The sequence below is a fragment of the Mustela nivalis genome (genome assembly GCF_964662115.1).
Source record: "Mustela nivalis genome assembly, chromosome: 3".
NCBI classification, from domain to species: Eukaryota; Metazoa; Chordata; class Mammalia; order Carnivora; family Mustelidae; genus Mustela; species Mustela nivalis.
In genome coordinates this window covers 149,985,888-150,012,587 of record NC_139022.1, presented here as the reverse complement: position 1 = coordinate 150,012,587, position 26,700 = coordinate 149,985,888, and the positions used below count along the sequence as shown (strand labels likewise).

Here is a 26,700-nt window from a genome sequence, read left to right as displayed (position 1 = left end):
TTATTTGACAGACAGAGATCACAAGTAGGCAGAGAGGCAGGCAGAGATAGAGGGCAGGGGAAGCAGGCTCCCTGCTAAGCAGAGAGCCCGATGTGGGGATTGATCCCAGGACTCTGAGATCATGACCTGGGCTTTTACCCACTGAGCCACCCAAGTGCCCCTGTAGGTATCTTTAAAACACCAATTATTACTTTTCATGGGTATCAGGTATAATATAATTCAAATATAAGTTCTTTCAATTTAAATGCAAAACAGTTGTTACATACCTGTGCAACTGTTCATCTTTATAGTTTCTTAGATTTACATTTGGCCACTAGAAAAACACAATATATTATATCATATATGTATTTATCAATTCCCAAAATATAATTATGATGAATTACAATGAATAATACAATGAAGCCATAATCAAGAAGTAGTCTGTCCTACCTTAAGAATGGTCCCTATAAGATTCCAATTCCATTCAAGATTCTCTTTATGTTGAAGGACTTGGCTATCTCTAAGGTTCATTAGAAGGGCTTCCTCTGTATCCTAACATCATCAGAAAGTAATAAGAAAAATTAAGGAAAATTATCTTCACATTCAGAAAACTAAGTTCAAATTTTTAAAATTCAATTTCAATTTAAATTTCATTTAAGGATGAATTATCAAGGCTTTTTAACTTTAAAAAGCTATAAAAACATAACTTTAAACTGCCTAGTCATTATAAAACTAGAAAGCCATTTGAAATTCCATAAGCATGAATAAAACTGCTAACTCAAGCAAGTATATGCATAGTAAAATCCATCAGTTAAAAATTAAGAAACTAAGTTAAAAACTGCGACATTCCACTTCAGTACCTTAAGAACAAATATATCTTTCTGAACTCGGAGATACTGATCCCGTTTCTGGTGGGTTGCAATTGCTTTCTGAATAATGTGATCTAAATGAAGGCTGTAAGGTTTAGGTCCTCGTTTCTTCATTTCATGGAAGCGTTTTAAACAGTTCAAGGCTGCACTGGCTCGCCTAATTTAAAAAAATGAATTAATTCTGTAGCAAAGCTAGCATAATTTTACAGATCACTTTGGTAAATTAGTAAAACATTTAAATTCAAGGCTAGAGATTATTACTAAAAAGTAAATTATTTAATCAAATTTGAACCACAAAGAAAAAAAATCAAGAACACTGCTGATTTGTATGAAGAAACACTATGTAGGGGCGCCTGGGTGGCTCAGTGGGTTAAAGCCTCTGCCTTCGGCTCAGGTCATGATCCCAGGGTCCTGGGGTCGAGGCCCACATCGGGCTCTCTGCTCAGCGGGGAGCCTGCTTCCTCTTCTCTCTCTCTCTGCCTGCCTCGCTGCCTACTTGTGATTGCTGTCTGTCGAATAAATAAATAAAATCTTAACAAAAAAAAAAAAAAAAGAAAGAAACACTATGTAGACCCAACTAAATATGTATTTATTAATTTTTTCTTCTGTGGTGGTGGGCACTTTTTGTATACTGGTTTTAAGAACTCCTAAAAGTCAGGAACCCAGTTTTCTCTCTTTTCTTATGGAAGTTTAAAAATTTGCTTTCCACATTTAAATCCTTAATCCACCTGAAAGGAATTTTTGCTTATGGTAAAAGGCAGGAACATTTTATTTCTCCCCATCGTGTGGATAACTGATGATTCCAGTATCAGTTTGTACAGTCTCTATTTTCCCACACTGATCTGCAACTGTTAATGGTATCCTTCTAAACATTATTTTTAATTCCTTGTTTGTGGTCCACAAAAGCACAGTTTTCAAGAATCTGGTAGCAATCAAGTCTCAACTCCAGAACTTCTGGTAAAAACAAATCAGATTTAAAATTTTAAAACCTTGAGATGCGCTCAGATTGGGAACTATTGAAGGTAAAGAAAGCTTGCTGAGCTAAAAACAAACAAACAAACAAAACCATTATAAGACTATTATTACTGAAATTTTGAAGGTAAATTTGAATTCCTGATGAACCCTGAAATTCATGGCCATAATCTGACCCAGAGAGGTTAGCTCTACCAGGCTTTGGAAAACACATTCTTCCATCATGAAACTACTATCCATCATGAAACTGAAAGGGGCTTCTGGCTGGCTCAGTCAGTAGGGCATTTAGCTCTTGATCTCGGGTTTATCAGTTTGAGCCCCACAGTAAATACAGAGATAGGTTGCTTGAATAAATAAACTTAAAACAAAACAAAACAAAAAAAAAAAAACACCTGAAAGCTACCATTACTTATGGAAGCCTAGAGTTATAACTGAGATAATCCCTAGTTAACTCTCAGTTTATAATACAAGTTCATTCTATTCATTCTATTAAATAATAAATTTATCTAATTGTATTAAATAATAAACTTAATAATAAATTCACTGGCAGAGTTAAAATTAAAAGAATGTTATTTATTTATAGTGAGGCCCATATATGTACTTCTGAATTAATAAAGCTAACTGAACTTTTTTTTTTTTTTAAAGATTTTATTTATTTATTTTACAGAGAGAAATCACAAGTAGATGGAGAGGCAGGCGCAGAGAGTGAGAGAGAGGGAAGCAGGCTCCCTGCTGAGCAGAGAGCCCGATGCGGGGCTTGATCCCAGGACCCTGAGACCATGACCTGAGCCGAAGGCAGCGGCTTAACCCACTGAGCCACCCAGGCGCCCCAAAGCTAACTGAACTTTTAAGAACTGTGTAACTGTCAATAAAATTCACAGTTCTGAACAGTTAATGAACCATATCTCACTAATACTACAAAAAAGTCTAAATATATAGATTTTTCTAATAGATAGAATTAAAGAAAAAAAAGAAAGGAAGGAAGGACAGAAGGAAGTCAGACTTCTGGCTTAGACATAATCTTAACCAAATGAAAAAGATTCCTACTAGCACTTTCTAATCAAGCTTCTCCATCTTTACCTTTTAAATTATATTTTATTATTAGCACTGAAATTCCAGCAGACCTACAGCTGTATTAGCATATTTTGTTTATAAATTCTGTTTGCAGTATCTCCTTCAGATTTAAAAGTTTAGCTTACTTCAGTGCCTATAGTATGGGTTACTAAATTCCAAAGTTTTTAACCACACATACAAATGAATACATTGCTATTCTTTGTGCTTTATTAACTTTAAGTACTTTAGACATTAAAGAGCCCGAGTTGCTACTCAAAACATAAAATAGTCCAAAAAATTCTCAAACACCATTTTTAACCATGTGGTAGAGTTTATGTCCTGGTCCAGAGACATGCTAGAAAAACTTGATTTTATTTTACTATGCTATAATACTTTGTAGACTATATTAAATAATACTATCAATTTTCCTCTCATCTGTAAGGCATCCCAAAAGAATTCCACCCCCCCCCCCACAAAAAGCATTTCCAAGCAAACTCTTCACATATACACACAGAATTTTAAAAAGAAGAGAAGGTCATCTAAATGGGTATTAAATATACCAGGCACAGTCTTTGCTAGAGCTCTGATACTTACAGTCTCTTTTCCTTGGGAATATCAAAAGACGCAGCCATATTCATTAGGGTTGGCAGGCAGTGCAAATGATGGCTATGTGAATGAGGAAGTATTGTATTTGCCTAAAAAATGAAATATAGTATTTTTTAGGAGGTGACAAATAGGAATATTTTATATAACAGATTATCCACAGATAAATACTAAAGCTTTTACTCATGAAATGAACTTAATGATTCACTTTCCAATACATACTTATTTATAATTCATCTTATCTACTTTCAGTAAGGATGAGACTGAATGAAGATACAGACTCATATAACATTAATAAAACTCCGAATTTTTACAGATCCTTTATTATAACATTAAGTGGTAACTTAAAATGAATTTAGTTACAATTAAACTCAATTCTTAAATGATCTGAAAGGATTACATATCAAAACTTAGATCCAGTGCTATAATGTTACATTAATCCTACTTTCCAAACAAAACCCACCACACAATCTGCTTTCTACCAGTGAGGATAAGTAAATTAATCAAATGTGGAAGCCAGAAAATGTAAGCATAACAAGCAATGAACTAACACCACTATATTCAAAATGAACAGCTTTTTTATTTCAAGGGAATCTAGAATTCTGGTCATGGAGGAAGGAAAAAATGAAATTTATAAAAAAGATTCCTTCATAAAGAACATGAAATTCTAAATATTGATAATCTTACAGGAAATGATATATTAAGAATTAAAATAAAAGGGACGCCTGGGTGGTTCAGTCGCTTAAGCATCTGCGTTCAGCTCAGGTGGTAATCCCAGGGTCCTGGGATAGAGTCCTGCATCGGGCTCCTTGCTTGGCGGGGAGCCTGCTTCTCCCTCTGCCTGCTTCTCTCTCTGCTTGTGTTTGTGCGCATGCATGCTCTCTCTGACAAATAAATAAATTAAAATCTTTAAAAAACTTAATCAATTAAAAAAATAAAAATCAGATCTGAAGGGACGCCTGGGTGGCTCAGTCAGTCAAGCGTCTGCCTTTGGTTCAGGTCATAAAGGGTCCTGGGATCGAGTTCTGAACAGGCTCCTTGCTCAGCAGAGCCTGCTTCTCCCTCTGCCTGCTGCTCTCTCTGCTTGTGCTCTCTTTCTCTAACAAATAAATAAAATCTGAAGAAACAAAAAAATCAGATCTGAAAACCTGCAGTATTACTTATTCTTCCATGGATGGACTGAAGGAGAACAGAGCATGTGGCTAAATAATTCGCTGGTAAATAAAACAGTTACCATTAAACTCTTTAATTCTCTTTACCTCACTCACAGAACCCACCTATTACATGGAAAAAAAAAAAAAAAACAAAATACTAGAGGTGGGGAGGACTGAAACAACAGAAACAAAAATGTACTTTGCCAATATGAGACGATCATAACATAATTTTAAAAAGATCTGCTACAAGGTTACTTCTTCCTTAACCAGTTAAAATGGTTTTTATTTAGTATTCTATTAACAAACAGGTGACCTAGAAATAGGAATTCTATCTTGCAAACAATCAGTTCTCCCATTGCTTGATTTGCTGGGAGTAGATAATGGTTGGATCACTTCCTAAGCGCCTTATTTCCAGAAGTTACTGACGTCATAAAATTAAGGCAAACCACCCCCCAAAACAAAAAAAAACAAAAACAAAAAAAACACAAAAAACTCACCTTCTAAGCCTAAACTCACAAGTTTGCAAAAAATGTTTTCAAACAAGGGAATTATACTTAGAATTTTTTTCAGTTTTCTAAAATTCAGGCACTAATTGCTGCATCAATTCCACTGCTACCTGACTGAAGCAATATCTAGTTTTGTAATTTCTTGCTTATTAGGCAACAAATCTTTTTGAGATACATTAAGATTTTTAAGACTCAAAATGTTAACATTAAAAGTGGGTATAAAAATCAATATTCAGTACTTTTTGATTTTTACATGTTCCATTTAAAAAACTAGCTTATACTATATATACACATTATACACACACACATATGTATAGATAGATACAAGGCATCAAGGGTTCTTCACACCGTAAAGACAAACACTCAAAAAAAGTAAACTTACTTTTTGAGATACTACAAAGTAATATTATTTTATAAATTAAAACATTAATGGTATAAAACATAATCAGAAGTTGTTCAACTTACCATATGTAAAAGCTCTCCTAAAAGGATGGTAGCTCTAACTGAGATATGGTCATCACTGTTTGTTATCACTTCAACCAAACCCTTTGAAAATATAAAGAAAATATAACTGTTGCAAAAGCAGTACATAGGAACACATTTAAGCATCACATACGCTTATTGCTCTGAAATAACTCTGTTAGAGAAAATTTTAAAAATAAAATAGAATAAAATAAGGTTTGTAAGTCTTACCTCTAGAAGTCCATTACGAATAAACGCAGAGAGTATCAGTGCCAAGTAATTATCCATAAGGTCTGGCCTAGAAATAAACATAGCACAGAATCAGTTTAAAAACTGCTCAGTATATTACATGATTTACCAAAAGAACGGTAAATTATAATAAATTTGAACTATTTCCCTAAATTCTACCTGGATCTGGCTCGATGAGGAAGAATAGTTTTTGCCTCTGCTGCTACAAAGCCATCTGAAAGCCTCCAACTGTCTTGGAATCTGCCTGGATCTAAAATAGTTAAAATTAGGTAGTTAGAAGAAAGTGAGAAATCACTAAAACACATCAGTTAACCATTGGCTATTCAGGCTATAAAGAATGTTGTAAAATGGTTAAAAAAACAGAAATTGGTTTAAAAAAAGGACTGAGGGGCACCTGGGTGGCTCAGTTGGATTAAATGTCCAACTCTCGATTTTGGCTCAGGTCATGATCTAGGGGTTGTGGGAATGAGCCCCACATGGGGTTCTGGCCTTAACGAGGAGTCTGCTGGACATTCTCTCCTTCTCTGCTGCCCCTGCCCCACTGAAATACATAACTAAATCTTTAAAAGATGTTAAAAAAAAAATGAAAAGGCATACAGCAAATAAATGATTTATCGATACACACAGATCTAAACTTCTTTCATTTTGGGACTTAGGAGTCATTTGGGTAAAATACAACTATAGCAAGGATTAAATAATCTAATTTGAGAACTACATCAGTTTCTTATCTTTGCTCTTTCTTTCTTTGTTCATTTTTCTATGAATTTCACTGCTCATTTGCAATATCTAGGGCGATGGTAAAGAAATTAACATTTCTTATTTTTTGAAATTTATTTAAGGTTTTGTTTTTATATTAATTTATTATGCTATGATGATGCCGTAAGAAAATGTTCCATTTAATATTCAATATTTAGTTCAGTATTTTGCCTCTGAGGGACTCCGTGTATTAGATAAACCATTTTAAAAATCACAGTATATGAACAGATTCAAATGGACTTCAATACTTACCTACACTGAGCAATGCTTCTATGAATTCTTCAGTCACAACAGGTAGAGGAAGACGAAATATATCATAGAGCACTTCAAGCAGACCTCGCTGCAAGTGCAAATAAATACAGTTCATTTATTTTTATGGAAGGATCTTCATTTAAATTTAAAAATTTAAAACAGATGTTTTAAATGTCCTATTCACAGAGAAAAAAACAGATAGAAAGAGAACTCCTTATTTTAGAAAACTGCCATCTCAGGTCTATACTAGAGCAGAGATAACTATGGTGTGCTTACTACATACACGACTTAATCTTTTCAATTAATCTTTTATTATCCCCACCGTAGTACATATGGAAAAAGATTTAAATGTAATTTGCCCAAGGTCACGGAACTATAAAGACTAAAATCAGGAATCAAATAGTGGGTCAAACTCCAAAAACCACGTTCTTTCACCACCTGCAAAGTAAGCCACCATGAACTGGCCCCAACCTTTAGTTCCCTGCTTATAGATCTTTCCATCTAAAATCATATCCTTCCATTTCCATGGTCTAATGTTTCTCAGTTCACATTTTAAGCAAGGAACCCCTAGCTAACATCTAATGTTTTTCAACTCCAGGTTTGGCTCATATAAAGAAAAACAAGAAAAAGGCAAATTTTATTCTTTCAAGCACAATTAAAAACATTTAAGTAGAAAAGGAAGAATCACGGAAGAGCTCATATTTTCCCCTCCAATTTCAATTTCTTTTAGCTGTTTGGTAGAAATTACAATGCACTAATAATCTAGGAATATATCTAATAAATAAGCATATAAATATTAATGACCGAATTTTAATGAAAACCACCACTCATTTTATAAAAACATAAGTTAGAAGAAATAAGATACATAAATACTATATTTACTTTTTACTAAATGTATTTCTGTATTGCTTGAATCTTTCACAATGAGAATGCCCTCCTCTGTCTGCATTTTTAAATGAATAAAGCATAATTAATTTTGTATTTTTAATCGAGTTTTTAATTCAGTCATAGTTCCTAACAACATCACTATTTCAAATTATTTGCATTAGTGTTAGTGTTCAACTAAGTAGCAAATATTTATTCAAGTATTTTTTTCAATGCTCTATGATACAGATGAACAATTCATGAGGAAAAAGCAACACGTGAAATAAGTTTTTTTAATAATTAATTTCCTCTGTTAAAAGTCTGGGAATAAAACAGTAAGAGTAACTTTTGCCTACCCTTATTTCCATATTTGGTATACAAAGTACTCCAATTAGAGACTGGATCCCAGAGTTTCCAGGTTTACACAAATTAATAATACCTAAAGAGGATAAAAAAGAAAAAAAAAATCACTGATTTAAATTTCAAAAAATACATAGAGCAATGTATTCATAATATAAAATCTGTGATATTTTTCCAGGTAACTTCAAAATTATGCTATTATTTGGTTATCATAAGTAACATTTCCCTACTGACTAGAGATTATCAGTAATTTTATCATTTAAATTTTATCTTGTATCATTTAAATTTAAATATTTGTTGCATACTCAAAAAAGTTCATCAATCTGACTGCATAGTATTCCTCCTGTTTGCCGATGAGTGAGTCCCAGAGTCGGAATACTAAAGAGAGTAGAACAATGTTCTGTCTCTCTTACTTAATACCTCCTTAACCTAAAGTGAAATGAAAAAATTTGCTTGGCATTTGTCTTTTAAAAGCATACTTCTAGAGGTGCCTGGGTTGCTTAGTGGGTTAAGCCTCTGCCTTACGCTCAGGTCATGATCTCTGGGTCCTGGGATGGAGCCCGCATCGGGCTCTCTGCTCAGCAAAGAGCCTGCTTCCCCACCTTCTCTCTCTGCCTGTCTCTCTGCCTATTTGTGATCTCTCTCTGTCAAATAAATAAATAAAATCTTAAAAACAAAAAAAAAAGTATAATTTTAAAATTTGCTGAATGCACAAAAAACTATAATTGGCAGAATTCAAATAATCTGTATAGATTGAAATTTTAAGTGGGAGAATTAAGTCAAACAATTTAAAGCACATTAGTATGTCACAAAGGAAGTGAATAGCCAATACACACATACAAAATTAGTATCATTAGTCACTATGGAAAGCTAAGTAACATTCACAATTAGATACCATGACACATCTACCAGAATGGCTAAAATGTAAGACAACGTGAAATGCTGGAAAGGATGCAAGCAACTGGAACTTGTACATGCGGATGATAGGAGTATAAAATAGTTTAAGTATTTTGAGAAAAAGTCTGGCAGTTTCTTATAAAACTAAACATATATCCACCTTGTGACTCAGCAATTCCATTTGGGTATTTACCTAAGGCAAATGGAAAGCTCATGTCCACAACAAGACTTTTTAATCAACCAGGTAATCATTAGCACACAGATTTACAAATGGTCAATTTTAGTAATTTTGTACAAATCCCTCTCTAATAATAACATACAAAGTTAAGACCAGGTTAACATCTAAATTAGATGCTGCAATAGTAATTTAACATGTGAAAAAATGAATCAAGTTTTTCTTATTAAGCAGCACAAGTAACTTACCTGCCCATGACCGGAATGTTGCTATGATTCCCATCTTACTGGCTAGAAACCTCGCTTCTCTGTCTTCTCTGAGAGCCGGTGGGTGCAGGGTGCAAAAAATTAAATGTTAGAATAAAAAGTGAGATTTCCCTCTACTATATCATGAAAAAAACCCTATCATTAGTTAACATTTAAATATTTACACAGGAAATAAAACATGTTTTTTAAAAAAAAGGTCAGATCTACCTCAAAGAAAATTATGTATTGACCCCTGCCCCAATTTAAAACTCCCAACATAGTTTAAAGTAAGTTATAAATTCCACTTTTCAATTTGGTTCTACTTTTCCTGCTCTTCCTGAAAATTATTCTTAGATACCTCATTAACACCTCTAATTGAGCACTACAGACAGCACCACCCTATTTAATAAGCATTCCTGTCAAAAGGCTACCCCTTAGCAAAGAAAATTACCTCTTACTTTTATCACATGCTGCTTTCTTTTTTTAAAAGTTTGTTTGTTATTTAAGTATATATATGTATGTATGTAATCTCTACACCCAATGTAGGGCTTGAACTCATGACCTCAAGATCAAGAGTCATATTCTCTTCTCACTAAGCCAACCAGATGCCCTACCACACGTATTCTCTTCACTTGAAAATTCTTGCCCCAAACTTATTTCAGCATTTACTTTTCTTTTTTTTATTTTAGCATTTCTAACATGCAAGCTCAACAACCCATATACTCACTGATATGAAATAACTAGATATTATTAATATCACAGCTATTTTCCTCTAATTGAGTATTCAAGTATCATACTGTTTTCTTATGCAATAGTTTTCAGCCATTAATCAAGCAACAGAACTATTATATTCATAAATATTTTCCACATATGACTTATGGCCGGTTTCAGTACTTAATAGCAATCTTACACTATTTATGCCATGTCAACCACCTCTATTTTCTCAACTGTCTGTGTTTTTTTGTGCTTTTTGTCTTCCCTAATAAAGGCCTTAACAGTTGTGAGAATACAGATATCCGAGAACTGGGAAAGAAAAAAATAGAGGGGTTGGATTAAAAAAAAAAAAAAAAAAGAAAAGAAAATCAAGTTAAAGAACAGTGAGCAGTCTGTGAAAGAGAAATGAAACACTTAAAAAGATACACAAACGAGTCACACTAAGCTCTGCAGCATCAAATACATGAGAATGTAACAGAAACTAAAATGAGAAGATAGGGTGGTGGAAGAAATGAGAATTGGACAATTACGGGATAAAGTTTTCACAGCTCCTTCTTGTAAAGATGTTAGTGACAGGGGCACCTGGGTGGCTTGGATGGCTGGGCATCTGCCTTCGGTTTGAATCATAATCTCCAGGTCCTGGGATAGAGCACCATGTAGGGCTCCCAGCTCAGTGGGAAGTCTGCTTCTCCCTCTCCCTCTGCCTTTCCCCCGGCTTGTACTCTCTCAAATAAATAAATACATCTTAAAAAAAATGTTAGTGACAGGAGTGCCTGGGTGACTCAGTCAAATAAGCATCCAACTCTTGATTTAGGCTCAGGTCATGAGATGGAGCTCCGCATCAGGGTTCAGGTTGAGCGAGGAGCCTGCTTAAGATTCTCAGTCTTTCTCCTTCTGCCCCTCCCACTTGCTTACACTCGCTCTCTCTTCAAAAGAAAAGAAAATCTTAATGACATACCTACAGTGACTGCCTAGTAATCCATCTCTAACCTACTCAAAAAATTTTTAATACTAAAAAAAAAAAAAAAATCACTCCATTTTTCCTTATTCCCTGGCCATAATGTACCAATGCTCCAGAAACCACCCATACTCCGGAACTAAATCAAAGTAAAGCACAGAACCAAACAGGTAAGGAAGGATTTTGGTAGAATGTACCTTATCCCTCCAACTCTGAAAACAGCCAGGCTCATCTCTCACTCATTCTGGTAGGCAGAATTCTAAAAATGTCTACCATGCCCTCAAGATTCCATGCCCTATCCCTGGATCCTGTGAATATGGTATCATTGCTATGACTGTGACTAATTTAACCTTATATAGCCTGGCAGATCTTAAAAGACAGGGAGATCATCTGGTAGGCTTGATCTAAATGGAGCTTTTACTAGCTAATGGCAGAAGAGAAAGAGATATTCAAAGCAAAGGATTCCAGGAATTTCTGCTCTGTTTGAAGACAGAGGGAGCCAACTGCCAAGGAAGAAGGGTGGCCTCTGGAAACTGAGAGTAGGCCCCAGCTGACAGCAAGGAAACAGAGATCTCAGTTTTACAATAGCAAGGAAGTAAATCCTGCCAACAACGTGAATCAGCTTGGAAATGGATTTTTCATCAGAACTTCCAGATAAAAGCTATGCCAGCTCTTATATGATTGACCTCTTCTGACCTACTGAACTGTGAGCTAATAAATTGATTTATTTAAGCTGCTACATTCATAGTAATTTGTCAGTTAACAGTGGAAAGTGCATTTCTGCCATCAATAAGGAGAATAGTAAATGTCATCAGGAAAAGCCAGGAAAGGAGCCTAAGAATCCCAATTCACAACTCAGCAGGAGGAAGATTTGAGAAGTCTTAAACAGAGAACATCTATTTTGATTTCTTGCTCAGGTCATGAAATGTTAGGGTGGGATCAGTCCATAGTTATAAAGTAATTAAAGATACAAAACCACTCACTATCTTCCATAAAAATGAAAAACAATGAAAAATGAAAAACAATAAAAATATCCCATTTCACAATATTCTAAAACTTAAGAATTTTAAGTTATATTCTACCTATTAAATAAGTGCTTATGTCTATAATTCAATAATCCTACTAGAAAAACACTTCATAGCACATTTATTATCATCACGCCATCTGTAAAATCTTTACAGATAATATGTTAATATACCGATCTCTAAATCAATTTATAGTTATCCCAAAATACCCCACGAACATGGGCTTTCCTCTCCAAAAAGATGTTGAAAATTACCCTACCTCATTCCTAGAAAACAACCTTTACTTTATCTCCTTTTACTTTCCCACTAACCTTACTTTCAAAATTCTACAGAATATCTTTCTGCTTAGTCAATTTGTTAAGGCAACTCTTCATTCTATTCCCTGTTATTTCATTCTTTTAAGTCTCTTAATATAATTATGCTAAAAATACATACAATAGAACAATAATTAAAGATCTAGGTTTTTATTGCAATCTATCTTACATTATTTAAATAAGAAATTCTGAGTCTTTAAATTTCTCATAACTTTTTTCTTTTTTAAACCACAGCTAATTATGAGAATCACAACATAAATTTCCTATTAGTGAAAATTTACTTAAACTCTCATTGAGGAATTTACTTAAACTCTCTTTGCTCTAACTCTACATGCAATCAGACAAACCTAAAAGTTTTAACAGCAACATACACACTACCTTATAAATTACTAGGAACAAATGGTACTTACTTGAGTTGTCCTTCAGCTGTATCTGGACTGTGTCTGTAGTGAAAATCAGTATAGGGTGCTAAAATTCGCTAATGGAAAAAAAGAAGAAAAAATTTAGTGTTTATACACATTCGTCCTTTAACAAGCTAAAATTAATTTCACTTCTCTGTATCTTTATTGGGTATGCTGTTTGAGAAACTTGGTTCTTCAAACTAATCATCAAGGAATGTATGCGTGATTTTTAATTTTATTTTAAGATTTTATTTATTTGACAGAGCAAGAGAGCATGAGCAGGGGGAAGAGCAAGGGGAGATGGAGAAGCAGGCTCCCTGCTGAGCAGGAAGCCAGATGTGGCCTCAATCCCAGGACCCTGGGAACATGGCTTGAGCAGAAGGCAGACTAGACTGAGCCACCCAGATGCCCAATTTGAGTATTTTTAATGTACTAATTAAATTTCAGATGCACAACCCATGAATCTAAGGTTTGGTGTATTTTCTCAAACTAAGTCCATCCCTCTAACTAGCACCAGATGAAGAAGACATTAGAATCCTTAAAGCCTCCTTATTCCTAAATTCAGTCACCACCTAACCCAAAATTATCCTGACTTTTAAAACCATGACTTAGTTTTGCTATTTTTGAACAATATTAAGTGGTTTATTACACCCTCTTTTGGGTGCTAGTATAAAAAAATCCAAGTTATTTGTATTATCCTTGTATTTAGAAATCTTGCTAAAGTCACTTATTTTAAACTTTTAACCACTGTACCTCATTTATCAACTCTCTCACCATGGCTACTGCATTACTGTGGTCTAACTTTTAATATTAAATATAACTTAAAATACATAAGACATTATTAAAATTGCTTTCGACAATCAGTATTTTTTTATATTTAGTCATATATGTGCCTTTTCTGTCACTACTCGTTCCTTCCTAAATTTCTTCGTTTGTCTTAGATCATTTTCCCCTTGATGACTCCCTTTACTCTTTTATTCTTTGTGTGTGTCATTTTTTTTTAATCTATTTATTTATTTATTTGACAGAGAGAGAGAGCGATCACAAGTACGCAGAGAGGCAGGTGGAGAGAGGGGAGGAAGCAGGCTCCCTGCCGAGCAGAGAGCCCGATATGGGGATTGATCCCAGGATCCTGAAACCATGACCTGAGCCGAAGGCAGAGCCTTTAACCCACTGAGCCACCCAGGTGACCCGTGTATGTCATTTTTTAAGCAACAATGAATATTTATTATCTCATATGGTTCCTCGGAGACAGCCATCTATGACAGGCTTAGCTATGCAGTTATGGTTTGGGGCCCTCATTAAGTCTGCAGCCAAAATACTGGTCAGGCTACAGTCACCTGAAGCCTTGACTGGAGCTGGAGGACCTGTTTCAAGATGGCTCATGCACAATGTGCTAATTGACAGTGACAGAGTTCAGCTCCTCTCCACAGGTACCTCCCCTTGGACGCTGTAGTGTCTTCCTGACGTAAGCACAAGTAATCCAAGAAAGAGTAGTGTTTCTTTACATACTGTATGGTCTTCTTTTTTTTATTCTTAGTCTCCAAAAATCTTTTATTTTACCTTTGTTTTTGAAAGACATTTTCTTTGGGTTAGGCTGGCATATTCTCCTTTTAGTGCTCTAAAGATGCCATTTGACTGTCTTCTAGTTTTCAAGAGTTCTGCTGGGAATCAGCTATCAGACACATTCCTTTGAAAGTAACAAGTTTTTGTTTTTTTCTCCCCCTCAAGCGGTTTTCAAGATTTTTATTTATCTTGGTTTTTAACAATCTTACCATGATGTGCCTACATGTTTTCTTTGTATTATCTTATTCGGAGTTTTGTGAGCTTTGTGAGCATAAAGTTTCATCAGTTTCAGAAACAAAAGTCTTGGCCATTGTCTCTTTGGATATTTGCTTCTGCCCATTTTCTCTTTCTTCTCCAAAGACAAAATTATATCTTATCACTTTTGTGTGTTCTATTCATTTCTTTTTCCTCTCTGTGCTTTACCCTGGATATTTTTATTGACTTTTCCTCTAGTTTACTATTATCTTCTTGTCCAAAATGCATTTTTCATTGAGTTCAGAATTCCAAGTATTTTTCAGTACAACTTCCACTGAAATCATTTATGTATTTCAATTATCTGTTCAAATTCACCATTTCATCATTTTCTCCCTTTTTTCTTAATTTTCCTGAACAAATTACACATGGGTGTTTTATTTATTTATTTTCAAGACTGCTTTGAGAGACAGCAAAAAAGAGAATGTGAGAGTGAGCACGGAATGGGAGAAGCAGAGAGTGAGATAGTCTTAAGCAAATGCTATACTGTGAGGCTGGATCTCACAACTCTGAGATCATGACCTGAGCCAAAACCAAGAGTCGGACATTTAACCAACTGTCACCCAGGCATCCTGGGTGTTGTTTAAAATAACATCCATGGTTGTTTTAAACTCTTTCCCTCTAACTGCACTATCTGGATCACCTGTGGGCATGGTTCTATAGAATGTTTTTCTTTTGGGTATTTAGTCAAATGATCATATATTTTTGCATGATATTCAATCAAATTAGTAAGTGAATGTCAGACACTGTGAATATTCCAAATGATGTTACCACCATCAGAAATGGTTTATCCTTTCCTCTGTTAGGTAGAGTAAGGTGGGGGAAGCTGATCACCTTAATCACCAGCTGTGTTAAATTGAGACTACACTGTCATTTTGGGAAGACTGAGGATACCTTTGGTTTTCCCCTGTTCCTCAAGGATGGTCTTCCAGGATTTTCACTAGAGAACTTAGCAAATATTTTGCTCCTTAGCAATAGAGACTGGGAATCTTTTCTACATACTTCTTAAGTTTTGAACTTAAATCTTTAGCTACCCATCCAGAAAAGCTTCAGAATTTGGGATACGTCAAGAACAAGAAATCAGTGTTTTAGTACCACACAAATGCAGAAAGCTTCTTTGGCTTTTCTGATCCCAGCAAAGGCCTACCTGTATTTTCAGTTTCTAATTATATATTGATCAATAAATGGCCCCAAGAAAAAAAGTAATTACATATAACCAGTGTAAATTCACTACTGCTTTTGGGCCTTCCAACTTTAGCCCATGGCCCCTCCTAAAAGGTCTTTGCATTCTATGCACTGAGGACTACAACATGTTCCTCATTGTGCTTATCACCTCAGGTTCGGACATCATAGTTTTTGCCCCTCACAGTCTTGTTTCAGCAAATATCTAAAGGAGTATATCAGACTTAGTGTGGGATTTTTCCTATCTCTAGGCTTACCATACTTGCACGATTGCCAAATACTCTGGTCTACTAGGCCCACATCATGTTCTTAGCCTTTAGCCTGTGCCCCAAATCTGCAAATGCCCCCAAGAGCATCTCTAGATCTTCAGGGCAACTCCCAAAGAATCTTCCCTCTCACAAATTCCACTCTTTCTGGCTCTTATAGCTTTCAGAGCTCTATGCTGCTTTAAATATATGACTTTCATAATTATTCCAGTTTTGTATTTTCCATAGCAGATGCTATGAGTGACCGAATTTATTCTACTCGGAAGTGTAACTTTAAAAGATAAAGTTTTAAAAATTACTATAAAATTTTTACAATTATAATTTGTAATTTACAATTACTATAAAAAATTACAATTACAACTGATTTACAACCCTTATAGATTGTCTATAGTAAATACATTATATACATTATATTAAATGCACACATTTTTCTGTCTGAGGTCAAAACATATCACAGATAGCAGAAATTAAAGTGAGAGTACATTTAAAAAGGAATTTTTAAGACGAAGACAGACCTGAGCCTAACAACAGAGACAGCAACACTGAAAATAGTTCTTTTGTATGAAGAAATGGAAATCAAAGTATCAATTTAGAATCAAATTTTGTAAAATATAATTAATAAAAATGAGGATAATATTCTTAATGACTATAAAATGAAGATGATGATATTAAAGTGGATGATGAAGAATAATATCTAAGGTAAACAGTATTTGTTGAATATTTACTATGTGCTAGGTACTGAAGTACAAAGATCAGAATTTTATGCAGATTAGAATTAACATATGTAAAGTGCCTGGAAATACTAACTCATTATAAGCATTACATGAGTGTTAGCTGGTGTTATTACAACTACTATTATTATGACAGTATTTATTGTTCACAATAATTCTTTAAAATGAAAACCATGACCTTCCTTTTACCTAAGAAAAAAATGGGTCCAAGAGAGGCTCATAACTTGTCCAAGTCATAAAGCTAGTAGATTACAGGAGCAAAAAAATCAAAACCAGATCTGTATAGTCCAAAGTCTATGCTCTAAATCACTATGCTATTTTGGGGAAATCTTGTTAGAGGAGTAAAGAACAAACATTTGTGGTTTTAAAGAAATAGAGACATAAGCAAAGACACTCCTGTACTTAAATGTCTACCATATTCTTTTGAGTTTTGTTTTTTTTTTTTAATTTAATAAAGGCTTTGGCTAATTTGTTTTATAATTACATAGGAATAAAAAAGCAGGGCTTTATTATAATCATCTCACCAATCCTAAAATTATATTTCTACCTGATTAAAAAAAATTCAGACTAAACATACTATACTATACTAAACATACTATACTATACATACTATACAGGCTAAAAATACTATACCATACTAAACATACTATAAAATATCAAAAATGCTAGTCCATTGGGAAATGGACTCCCATGAATAATGACTGTATTTGAAATCACTTATTGAGAAGAAATTTTTACTTATTTATTAGTTAATGATAAAAGCTGTCACTTACTAATGATAAAAGCTGTCAAATACTTCTACTGGCCTTAATAAAACCAGAACTGTAAGACTGAAGACAAATTCAATGTAATGATTTAGAATAACATGCTAGAGAACAATTTATCTTTTATACTTTGCATAATTTCATACCCAAATATAAACAAATCCTTAGTTTAATCTTACTCTGAATGGTATCTACAATGGACAACAATGTAGTGCATTCACACACATAAACTATAAGATCAGTTTGTAGTAATTCTGTTCTAACCTCTACTACACACTTTATTATAAAAAAGAGTACAAAGCAATCTTCTTATTTTAGACTAACTGTAAGAAAACACTGAAATGCTAAAAAAAATTAAATTGCACTATATTTTGAAAAGAAAGGATTCATATTCTTTTTCTTTCAAGTACATATGGTCATTAGTTGCTAACAAGTGCCTCTAAGTTCAGAGAATTTTAGCATGGGTTAATAAATAAATAGTATATAATTAGCAAGAGCTATTCACACAGTTAACATACTGAAGTTCTTAAAAAGAAACGGTTCTCTTAAATAAGCAGGTAAATGTATATGCAACTTTACTTGTGCTTTAATTGGCTTAATAAAGTTTTCACAGATAAAAAAATAAACTTCACTTTATATATTGATGAAATATTCTTGAGAATAATATTTCCAAATCAGTCCAAATGGAATGAACTATAAAATATTGCTAAGGAAAAGTCAGTCTTAATTTATGTTTGGTAATTAACTTTGTGCTGCATCTGTTAACTTTAAAATTTCAAAGCAAGAGTAGGTATGTATTTAAAGTCATTATTATAAAACTAGAAAAGGATATTAAAGTTCCTACCTCTAACTCTACATCAGCTCGCACATATTGTCGGGTCTTTGGATGATTAAGGAGGTGCAAAATTGTAGTAATTAGGGCCTCATTTATTCGACTTAATTGACAGTCGATCACATTTTTCAGGATGGTGTTTAGTCCACCTCGAAGGGCCACCACCTCTGGATTCTGAAGTGCTAAAATAAAAAAGAAAAACTTAATAAAGTATGTAGTGGATATATAATAAAAGTAATCAGAAATCTGGATTTTATGGTGAAACAATTTCCTTTCTGACTTGAAAAACTTTCTACTCAAAGACATTTAAAATATGGATAAAAGTATCTAATAAGAGTCATTGAATATACTCTTCCCAAAACCCTGATTTTTTTTTTTTAATGTCTCTGAACTACTTTTTTATATTCTTTGTCCGTATTTTACTGGAATGGTTTTTCTTTCCTATCAACTGCAAGAAGTTGTTCATTTAATGGGACTATATTAGCTTTTCATCTATTTCAATTCTTTCATCTTCTTGGCAATTTAACTTTGGATTTTAAACTCAGAAACTCCTCCCTTACTTCAAAGATCAGGCCTTTTCTGATCATGCCCACACATACATCTATGTGTTTTAAATGAGTTCATGATTAACATTCCAGCTTTCAATCTCAGGAAACTGATCTCAGGAAACTGAGTTTTGCTTAATACTGATAAACTCAATCTTTTTCCAAATGTTTAATCAATTATCCTAGCATGCTTCACAAACTGACTTTTATTCTTCTGATATGCTAATTCCCTATACACCATAGTCTGTAACTCAATCTCTTTTCATTTTTCTCTCTTAATCACCGAGCTTAATAATAAGTTTTTATTAAAAAAAAAAAAACAATCAAAACCCTTTCCCTTCCCTTCATTATTGTTTCTCAAATATGTTCTCATGGTTGGATATCTCATGTTTATTCTAGCCTCAGCCTAATTCTAGAATTAGGTTGCTTCTTTTTTTTTTTCTACATTGTGGTATGTATAATTACCTAAAGTAAAATTCACAGATTTTAACAGAACAGTTCAATAAATTTTGAATTTTTATATTCTTATAACCAATATCCAATCAAGATACAGAAATTTCATCATCCTAGAAAGTTCCCTCATACCACTTTTCAATCAGTATCCCCTCTACTACACAACCAATGTTCTCATTTCTACATTATCAAGAATTAACTTGACAAATTCAAATGTAAAAAGTATCCCCCCAAACACAGGCACAAGTCATACATTTCTTACTAAGTTCTGTGATACACAGTTTTCTTTTCTACTCTGGAAATAGTATTTTTTTCCTAATATACTTACTAACTTTATCACTGAAACACAAAATAAATCTATCTGTATTTTCACATTTCTCCTGTCTTGAATTAGTTAAGTTCTGTTTTTCAGCTGATTCAGAGTTTTCTAGATACATCATCTACAATATGTAAACATTATTTATTATTTTAATTTACTAAACTGCTCAAAGTTTATAGCAATACTAATTAGGAATTAAAAGTTTATAGTACTTACAGAGATTTACCATTAAGAATAATACAGTACTAATCTGAAATATTCTAGAATGTTAACAATGTAGAATGTTATATATGTGAATCTAGAATGTTATGTATGTGTATAGGTGCGGGTATATGTATATCTATGTCTATATGCATATAAAATGATAGTCTCATTAAAAAATTGGTAGGTTTCCATATTTTAATACTTTCAATTAGCTTACATTATATAAGAACTCTGTTCCTTGGAACAATTTTTTAAAGACAAAACTACCCGAATAAGTCTTTTTGAAGGCAATTATTTCATCAAGTACTTCTATGGTTTTTATCTTATTATGTTTTCTACTTTTTGAGTTAACTGGAAATAAAATTTCCTCCCAAAACCCATTCATTTCAATAAGATTTTCAAATATTTATAAAAATTATTTAATAATTTTAGAAAATTCCTATTTCTTTCTTCCTCATTTGTATATTCATCCTGTGTTTCTCTGACTTCCATGTTTTTCAAACATTAGGACATCTTTGGGTATCCCTGTATGTTTCTCCAACTAACAGATTATTTTAAAATTATCAATCTTGTTCTCTAATTAGGACTCTTAATTTCATTGTTGCTTTCCTCCTGCTTATCTAAAGCTGATTTTCTTTCCTTTTTTTTTTTTTTTTAATTTCTTGGGCTCATGCACTTATTTTCATTGGTTTTTGCTTAATTATAAAAGCGTTTTATGTAAGTTAACTCTGAATACAGCTTTCCAAGCATTGCATATCAGTACATGTCAAATTTTTATTATTTTCAAATGTCCTTGATTAACTTTTCTGACTTTAATAAGTCTTTAAATGAGTATATACTGTAAATGGAACCTTTAAATCTTCAATAATAGGGTTTGAGTCTCTTAAATTTAGTTTATGATTTTGTTATTAACTTTATTATACCAAGAGTGAATGTAACCTACACAAGCTCTACTTTTGGTGGGAAAAATCATCTCTTATCATTTAAAAGTGTGTTTTCTGGTTTTAAGTGAGGTTGAACTTTTAAAATATGTTGATTAGTCATGTTTCTTTGAGAATTATTTATTTTGCCTACTAATCTGCATATAAATAAGTTACTTACCTATCATGTTTGTAACATTTATTTTTTGTTTGCTCCAGCATTGAGCGGTTTTTTTGTTTGTTTCCTTTTAACAAAATCTATAGCTGCTGAAATCTGTTTATTTCTTTGGTAACTCAGACTCTTTTTCTTTACAATCATCAGTTAAATGCTCATCCATTTTTTTCTGTTTTTCCCCACGTCACTCTTTGTTTTGCATTTAGATTTTTTTTAATGTATAATAATAGATTGTTTTTTAACCCACATCAAGATATAGTGTGGTTAACTAATGTCTGAGAACCAGACTTTAAGCAATTTTATTCTCAACACTGGAATCTGAACAATTCTTATATGCCTATAAACTAAATTTTTCATATCTTTGTAGCAATAACTAAGAATTCATGTACGAAAGGATTTCAAAATGTCATAGTCTTATATTTGTTCTAAAACACTTTATTTTTATTACTTGGAGAAAATTCTGACCCAAATCACATTAAAAAATGTTACATTATTTTATATATATATATATATATATATATATATATATTCCTAAAATGCTTCATTTTAATTACTTGAAGAGAATTCTGACCTAGTTCACAGATAATGGCAATGCATGCTCGGACCATTCTGTCTCTTTCTTGAAGTCCGTCATTTCCAACTGCTATTAATGAGTTGGCCACAGAGCTAGGAAACAAGGAAGCATTCACAGTAATCATCTGTAACAGGGAGGAATCAGAAAAAGAAGTTATTTATTTCATAACACATGTTTAAAACCTGTTTTGTTCAGATCAAGGTGTTTATAACCACAGAACATTTATAAAATCCAGGCATCAATTTTAATCTTCTTCATAAGAACATTTCTAAGGGTTACTAATTGATGCAATAAGTGTTAATAATTGTTACTATGGGAAAATGTTGACTATTTTCCCCTAATAATTCAGACTATAAGTCAATTAAATGACAATATTTAAGGTTTCTGAGATTCTCAGTTCTCTCAAATAGGAACTGTATTTAATACAACTTTACAGTACCTAGACAAAGGAAGTCAGTGGTAACAGCTGTCAACACACTACTGTACTATTCCATTTCTCCCATCCAAGTACTAACCAGGCCTGACCCTGCTTAGCTTCCGAGATCAGACGAGATCGGGCGCGTTCAGGGTGGTATGGCCGTAGACTACTATTCCATTTCTAACTCTTCCCCATATATAGCCGCCAAGTCCTGTCCTACCAATTTATTCACTATCCATATTCTCTCTCCCATCAAACTCTAATTTGGGCCCTCATTCTTCCTCACTTTACTGCAACAGATGTCTGATAATCTCCCTCTAACCATCACTTATTGCTATGCCAAAAGGTAAAATTAGTAATCCATAATCTATGTTTAATATTTCAAAAAGCATGATGCAAATAGTATGTTTCTGGTGATAAAACTTTGGATAAATCTAACTTTAAATGAAAAGTATAATTGGCAATAATATATTTGTAATAGTGAAAATAGATAACATTATCTTCAGTTTGGAAATTAGAAAGAAAACAAATTATATAATTAATGACTGTTTAATAAATAAAGCCTGGTAGGTGAACAATTTCCAAAATAATAGGTCTCTGAGTAGGGATAATTGATCTGTATTAGATGTTATTGGATTTATAAACCTATGTATCAAGGGCAAGTAATTCCCTAAATGAATCTCCTTCAACTGTAAAAAAATATGTGCTATGTTAATCTCTTACTATATGAATAAAGAAATAATATATAAGGAAAATTGATGGCTTAAATCAGGCAGGCAGTGAATAGAATTTCAAGGGGATAAAGAGTAGTAACAGCTGAAAAGTGGGAAAATTATACTGAAGAAGAGAAAGACAAAAACCAGGAGAGATTCTCTGGACTGGAGAGAAAGGGAAAAAAAAAAATCAAAAACACTGAAAATGAGCATGGAAGCAAAAAATCTTCCAAATGAATGAGACAAGTGAAGACAGGTGAAAAAGGAAGGAAAACCTATGAAAAAGTTATCCTAAAGCAACAAATGTTTCTATGTTTTCTTTAAAATAAATAAGATTAATACTTACATAGAAAATTTTAAAACTTTCAAAAAATCCATCGTGACCTAGCCATTATAACATTAACATTAATTTCTACTAGCTCTTGCCAAGATGTTGCTGGAAAAAAAAAAATAGGTGCTTTGGTTGTTAAAAAATACTACTGAAGAGCACCTGGGTGGCTCAGTCATTAAGCATCTGCCTTTGGCTCAGGTCATGATCCCATGGTCCTGAGATCGAGCGCCCCATAGGGCTCCCTGCTTACTCTGGACCCTGCTTCTCCCTCTCACACTCCCCCTGCTTGTGTTCCCTCTCTTGCTGTGTCTCTCTCTGTAAATAAATAAATAAAATCTTAAAAAAAAAAAATACTACTGAAATTACAGTTCCTCTAACCAATAGAGGTCACTATTCATTCAGCAAGTATGCTTCCTCTTAATTCTATCTTCTTTTAGCTAAACCAAGGAGGAACCTTGCACCACAATTCTTCCTCTGAGTCTACATCCTACCATCAGGTATAAGCAATTTTCCTGCCTTTGGATTCACAAATGTTATCTGCCTCAAATTACTCTGTTTTAGAAGATAACAGAAGAAAAAAATATTTTTGCAATAGCATTATTAAATATCTAAGTGTCTATTTACTTCTACTGGGCTGTTTACAAGCTAAATTGTAATGTGCCAAAACATTTTACAAGGGGTGCCTGGGTGGCTCAGTGGGTTAAGCCTCTGCCTTCATAATCTCAGGGTCCTGGGATCAAACCCCACTTTGGGCACTCAGATCAGCAGGGAACCTGCTTCCCTCTCTCTCTCTGCCTGCCTCTCTGCCAACTTGTGATCTCTGTCAAACAAATAAATAAAATCTTAGAAACAAAAAATTTGAGGAGTGAAATCATAGCCTCAATATGACACTTTACCCACAGACAGAAATATTGTAATCTATCTTCAATATTACTCTTATTAGAATTGTAAATTTCTTTTAAGGCATTCATCCATTTACCTCTTCCTTACTATGCTCACCTGTGGCTACTACTACTAACCCCAAGCTGGACAATTGAAATAAAAGAGAAGAGGAGATCTAGTTAATGTACAAATTCAACACTCTACCATTCTGAAGTATACACTGAATTCAAAGGGAGTAAAGAGAAGGGTTAAAAATCTTATTTTTTTAAATAATTTAAATATAAATAATTTTTGATGCTTTTACATTAAAGCAACCATATACTGCGTAAGTCTCATAAATGTTTAGGATGAAACAGGATACTTAGGATGAAACATGAAAAAATTCATACATAACTGTCCTTACCAAGTTAACTGTTAGTTCAGTGTTTTGCCATGAGGGTATCACATTAATTAACAACAAAAATTCCTTGAAAACTTCTCATTAGAAGCATTATGGGTTATCCTTACCACGCTCTAATGCAGAATTTAGATTCTGACCTATCCTATAAAATGCTTATTGAAACTGCTATGGACTGAATTGCTTATTGAAACTGCTATGGACTCTACCTAAATTTGACCCCAAAACCAGCCTGTAATACTCTGTGACATTGTTTTAGTGGTTAACTCCAAGCATACAAGTAAGAAAAAAGTAGAGTGGGAAACAAGTAATCCTCTTTCTCCAATACTACATCAAAAAAGCAGTAATTTCATTTACGTGTCTACTAAGGAAGAAATACAGTAGTTCTTCCCCACTCTCTTATCCATGGGGGATATGTTCCAAGACCCCCAAGTGGATATTGAAACCACAGACAGTACTGAACTCTATATTCAAACTATACTAAAAGTCTACTGTTGACTGAAAGCCTTACTGATAACATAAACAGTTAACACATATTCTGTATGTTTTATAGACTATGTTCTTACAATAAAGGAAGCTAAAGAAAATGTTAAGAAAATCGTAAGAGATAATACATTTACAGTTCTATATTTATAGAAAAAAATTTACATAAGTAGACCCATGAAGTTCAAAAGTCAAGTATTTTTTTTTACTGTACATACATATCTACAATAAGTTTAACTCATAAATTAGGCACAGCAAGAGATTAGCAACAATAACAATAAAATAGAACTGTAATATACTACAATAAAATTTATATGAATAGGGTCTCTCTCTCTCAAAATAGCTTATTGTACTGTACTCACCCTTCTTGTGGTGATGTGAGATGATAAAATTCCTATGTGATGAGATGAGTGAGGTGAAGATGTAAGTAATGTGATGTAACATTAGTCTACTACAGACCTAACCATATGCAGAAGGAAAACCATGGTTGACCTCAGGTAACTGAAACTTCAGATAATGGGTGGGGATGGGGTGGGGCAACAACTGTATTCCTTACAGTGAATATTTTATTTAAAAATATTGTCCTAGCTGTACCCAATCACACAGAATAATTACACAAAATATTTATGCTTAACTCTAAGTTTAACAGGCCTATTCACCTCATATAATTTTAACAAAAATGTTTAATGAGAATTTAGCCTTTAAAATTTTAATATAAAGATTTCACAGAATAGTCTAAATCTAAAAATGTAAAATACTTAACGTAAACACCAAAAATCTGCCTTCTCTCTCACACATAGAGCATACCTTTCTGACTAATCGAAGTGCTTGTGTCCTCTCTACCTCGTTGCTCTGCTGTATGTCAATGCACCTAAATAATACACAAAATATTTAGTTATTGATAAAAATCTTATTAAACAATTTTTTATAATTCCACCAGATCAGACCCATCTTCATAATGTTAATATGGTATTTTAAAATTTTAACATGATTTTAAAACTAGCAGACATTTATTTTCTTAACTTACATTCAGTTCTCTTGTGATAAATATTTGTTATAATAAGGCATTTCAAAATTATTTCATTTAAAACTCCAGAAAAGACTATAGTAAATAATTTACAGAATTATATACATCAAAAATAGAGAAACAACAAACATACACATAAAGCAAAGTATCAGAAATCTAGTGAAAAAACAATTCACCTATTTTTGATAAAAATTCATGATTTTATAAAAATTGTGAAGAAAAAACATTTCCACCTTATTTTAGTTGAAATGTGATTTTTTAGGGGCATATGGGTATATCTGTCGGATGAGCAACTGACTCTTGATCTCAGCTCAGGTCTTGATCTCAAGGTTGTGAATTTAAGCTGTGAGCTCCACGCTCAATGTGGAGCCATTTTTTTTTTTTTTAAGTGATTTTAACCAGGACCTACATTTTATATATTATGATGTTAAAAGTCTTATATAGCCACATATTGTAGCCACAATAATTCTATTTTACCAAATATAAATTTTATAAATTCACTTCAAAAATCAGTGGTCAATCAGGTATCATTTAACTAACACTTCTCTGTAAAATTTATTAAATTACTCAATTTTTAAGAGTTTTTGGTTTATGTAGCCAAATAATTTTTACTTATGGTAGTTCACTATTATATTATTCAATATTATATAATATTGTATTGATTAATACATATAGTTTATTTCTCAAAGAAGAATTTCTTCTATCTGAATGCAATAAAATCTAAAAACAATTTTATAAAGAAATAAATAACAGAATTCAATTTGTGGCCACACCAGAGAGGCTGGATCAGACGACCCCTCTAGTCAAAGACAACTGTAAAGGGTAAACAAAATACTTGTGAAAACTGTTAAAAGGGCA

General features: G+C 33.1%; 1 protein-coding gene and 1 long non-coding RNA gene across 7 annotated transcripts in view; one reads left to right on the top strand and one right to left on the bottom strand.

Annotated features, from left to right (window-relative positions):
- The window catches only part of RICTOR (RPTOR independent companion of MTOR complex 2), a 136,012-nt gene that overhangs the window by 42,654 nt on the left and 66,658 nt on the right, over nucleotides 1-26,700 (bottom strand). For all 6 annotated transcript variants that reach the window (XM_082723410.1, XM_082723412.1, XM_082723411.1 and 3 more), the window contains 14 exons: nucleotides 25,623-25,686; nucleotides 21,589-21,715; nucleotides 18,414-18,583; nucleotides 12,818-12,885; nucleotides 9,400-9,467; nucleotides 8,076-8,158; nucleotides 6,856-6,943; nucleotides 6,007-6,097; nucleotides 5,830-5,896; nucleotides 5,602-5,682; nucleotides 3,468-3,568; nucleotides 840-1,005; nucleotides 430-531; nucleotides 267-313 (listed from right to left, as the gene is read on the bottom strand). In XM_082723410.1, coding sequence (XP_082579536.1) covers nucleotides 267-313; nucleotides 430-531; nucleotides 840-1,005; nucleotides 3,468-3,568; nucleotides 5,602-5,682; nucleotides 5,830-5,896; nucleotides 6,007-6,097; nucleotides 6,856-6,943; nucleotides 8,076-8,158; nucleotides 9,400-9,467; nucleotides 12,818-12,885; nucleotides 18,414-18,583; nucleotides 21,589-21,715; nucleotides 25,623-25,686 — 1,323 coding nt within the window. The remainder of the gene's footprint in view (nucleotides 1-266; nucleotides 314-429; nucleotides 532-839; nucleotides 1,006-3,467; nucleotides 3,569-5,601; nucleotides 5,683-5,829; nucleotides 5,897-6,006; nucleotides 6,098-6,855; nucleotides 6,944-8,075; nucleotides 8,159-9,399; nucleotides 9,468-12,817; nucleotides 12,886-18,413; nucleotides 18,584-21,588; nucleotides 21,716-25,622; nucleotides 25,687-26,700) is intronic.
- LOC309861018 overlaps nucleotides 14,014-26,700 on the top strand; it is a 78,163-nt gene continuing 65,476 nt past the window's right edge. Inside the window, exon 1 of the long non-coding RNA XR_014309729.1 lies at nucleotides 14,014-14,241. This is a non-coding gene — a long non-coding RNA (uncharacterized lncRNA). The remainder of the gene's footprint in view (nucleotides 14,242-26,700) is intronic.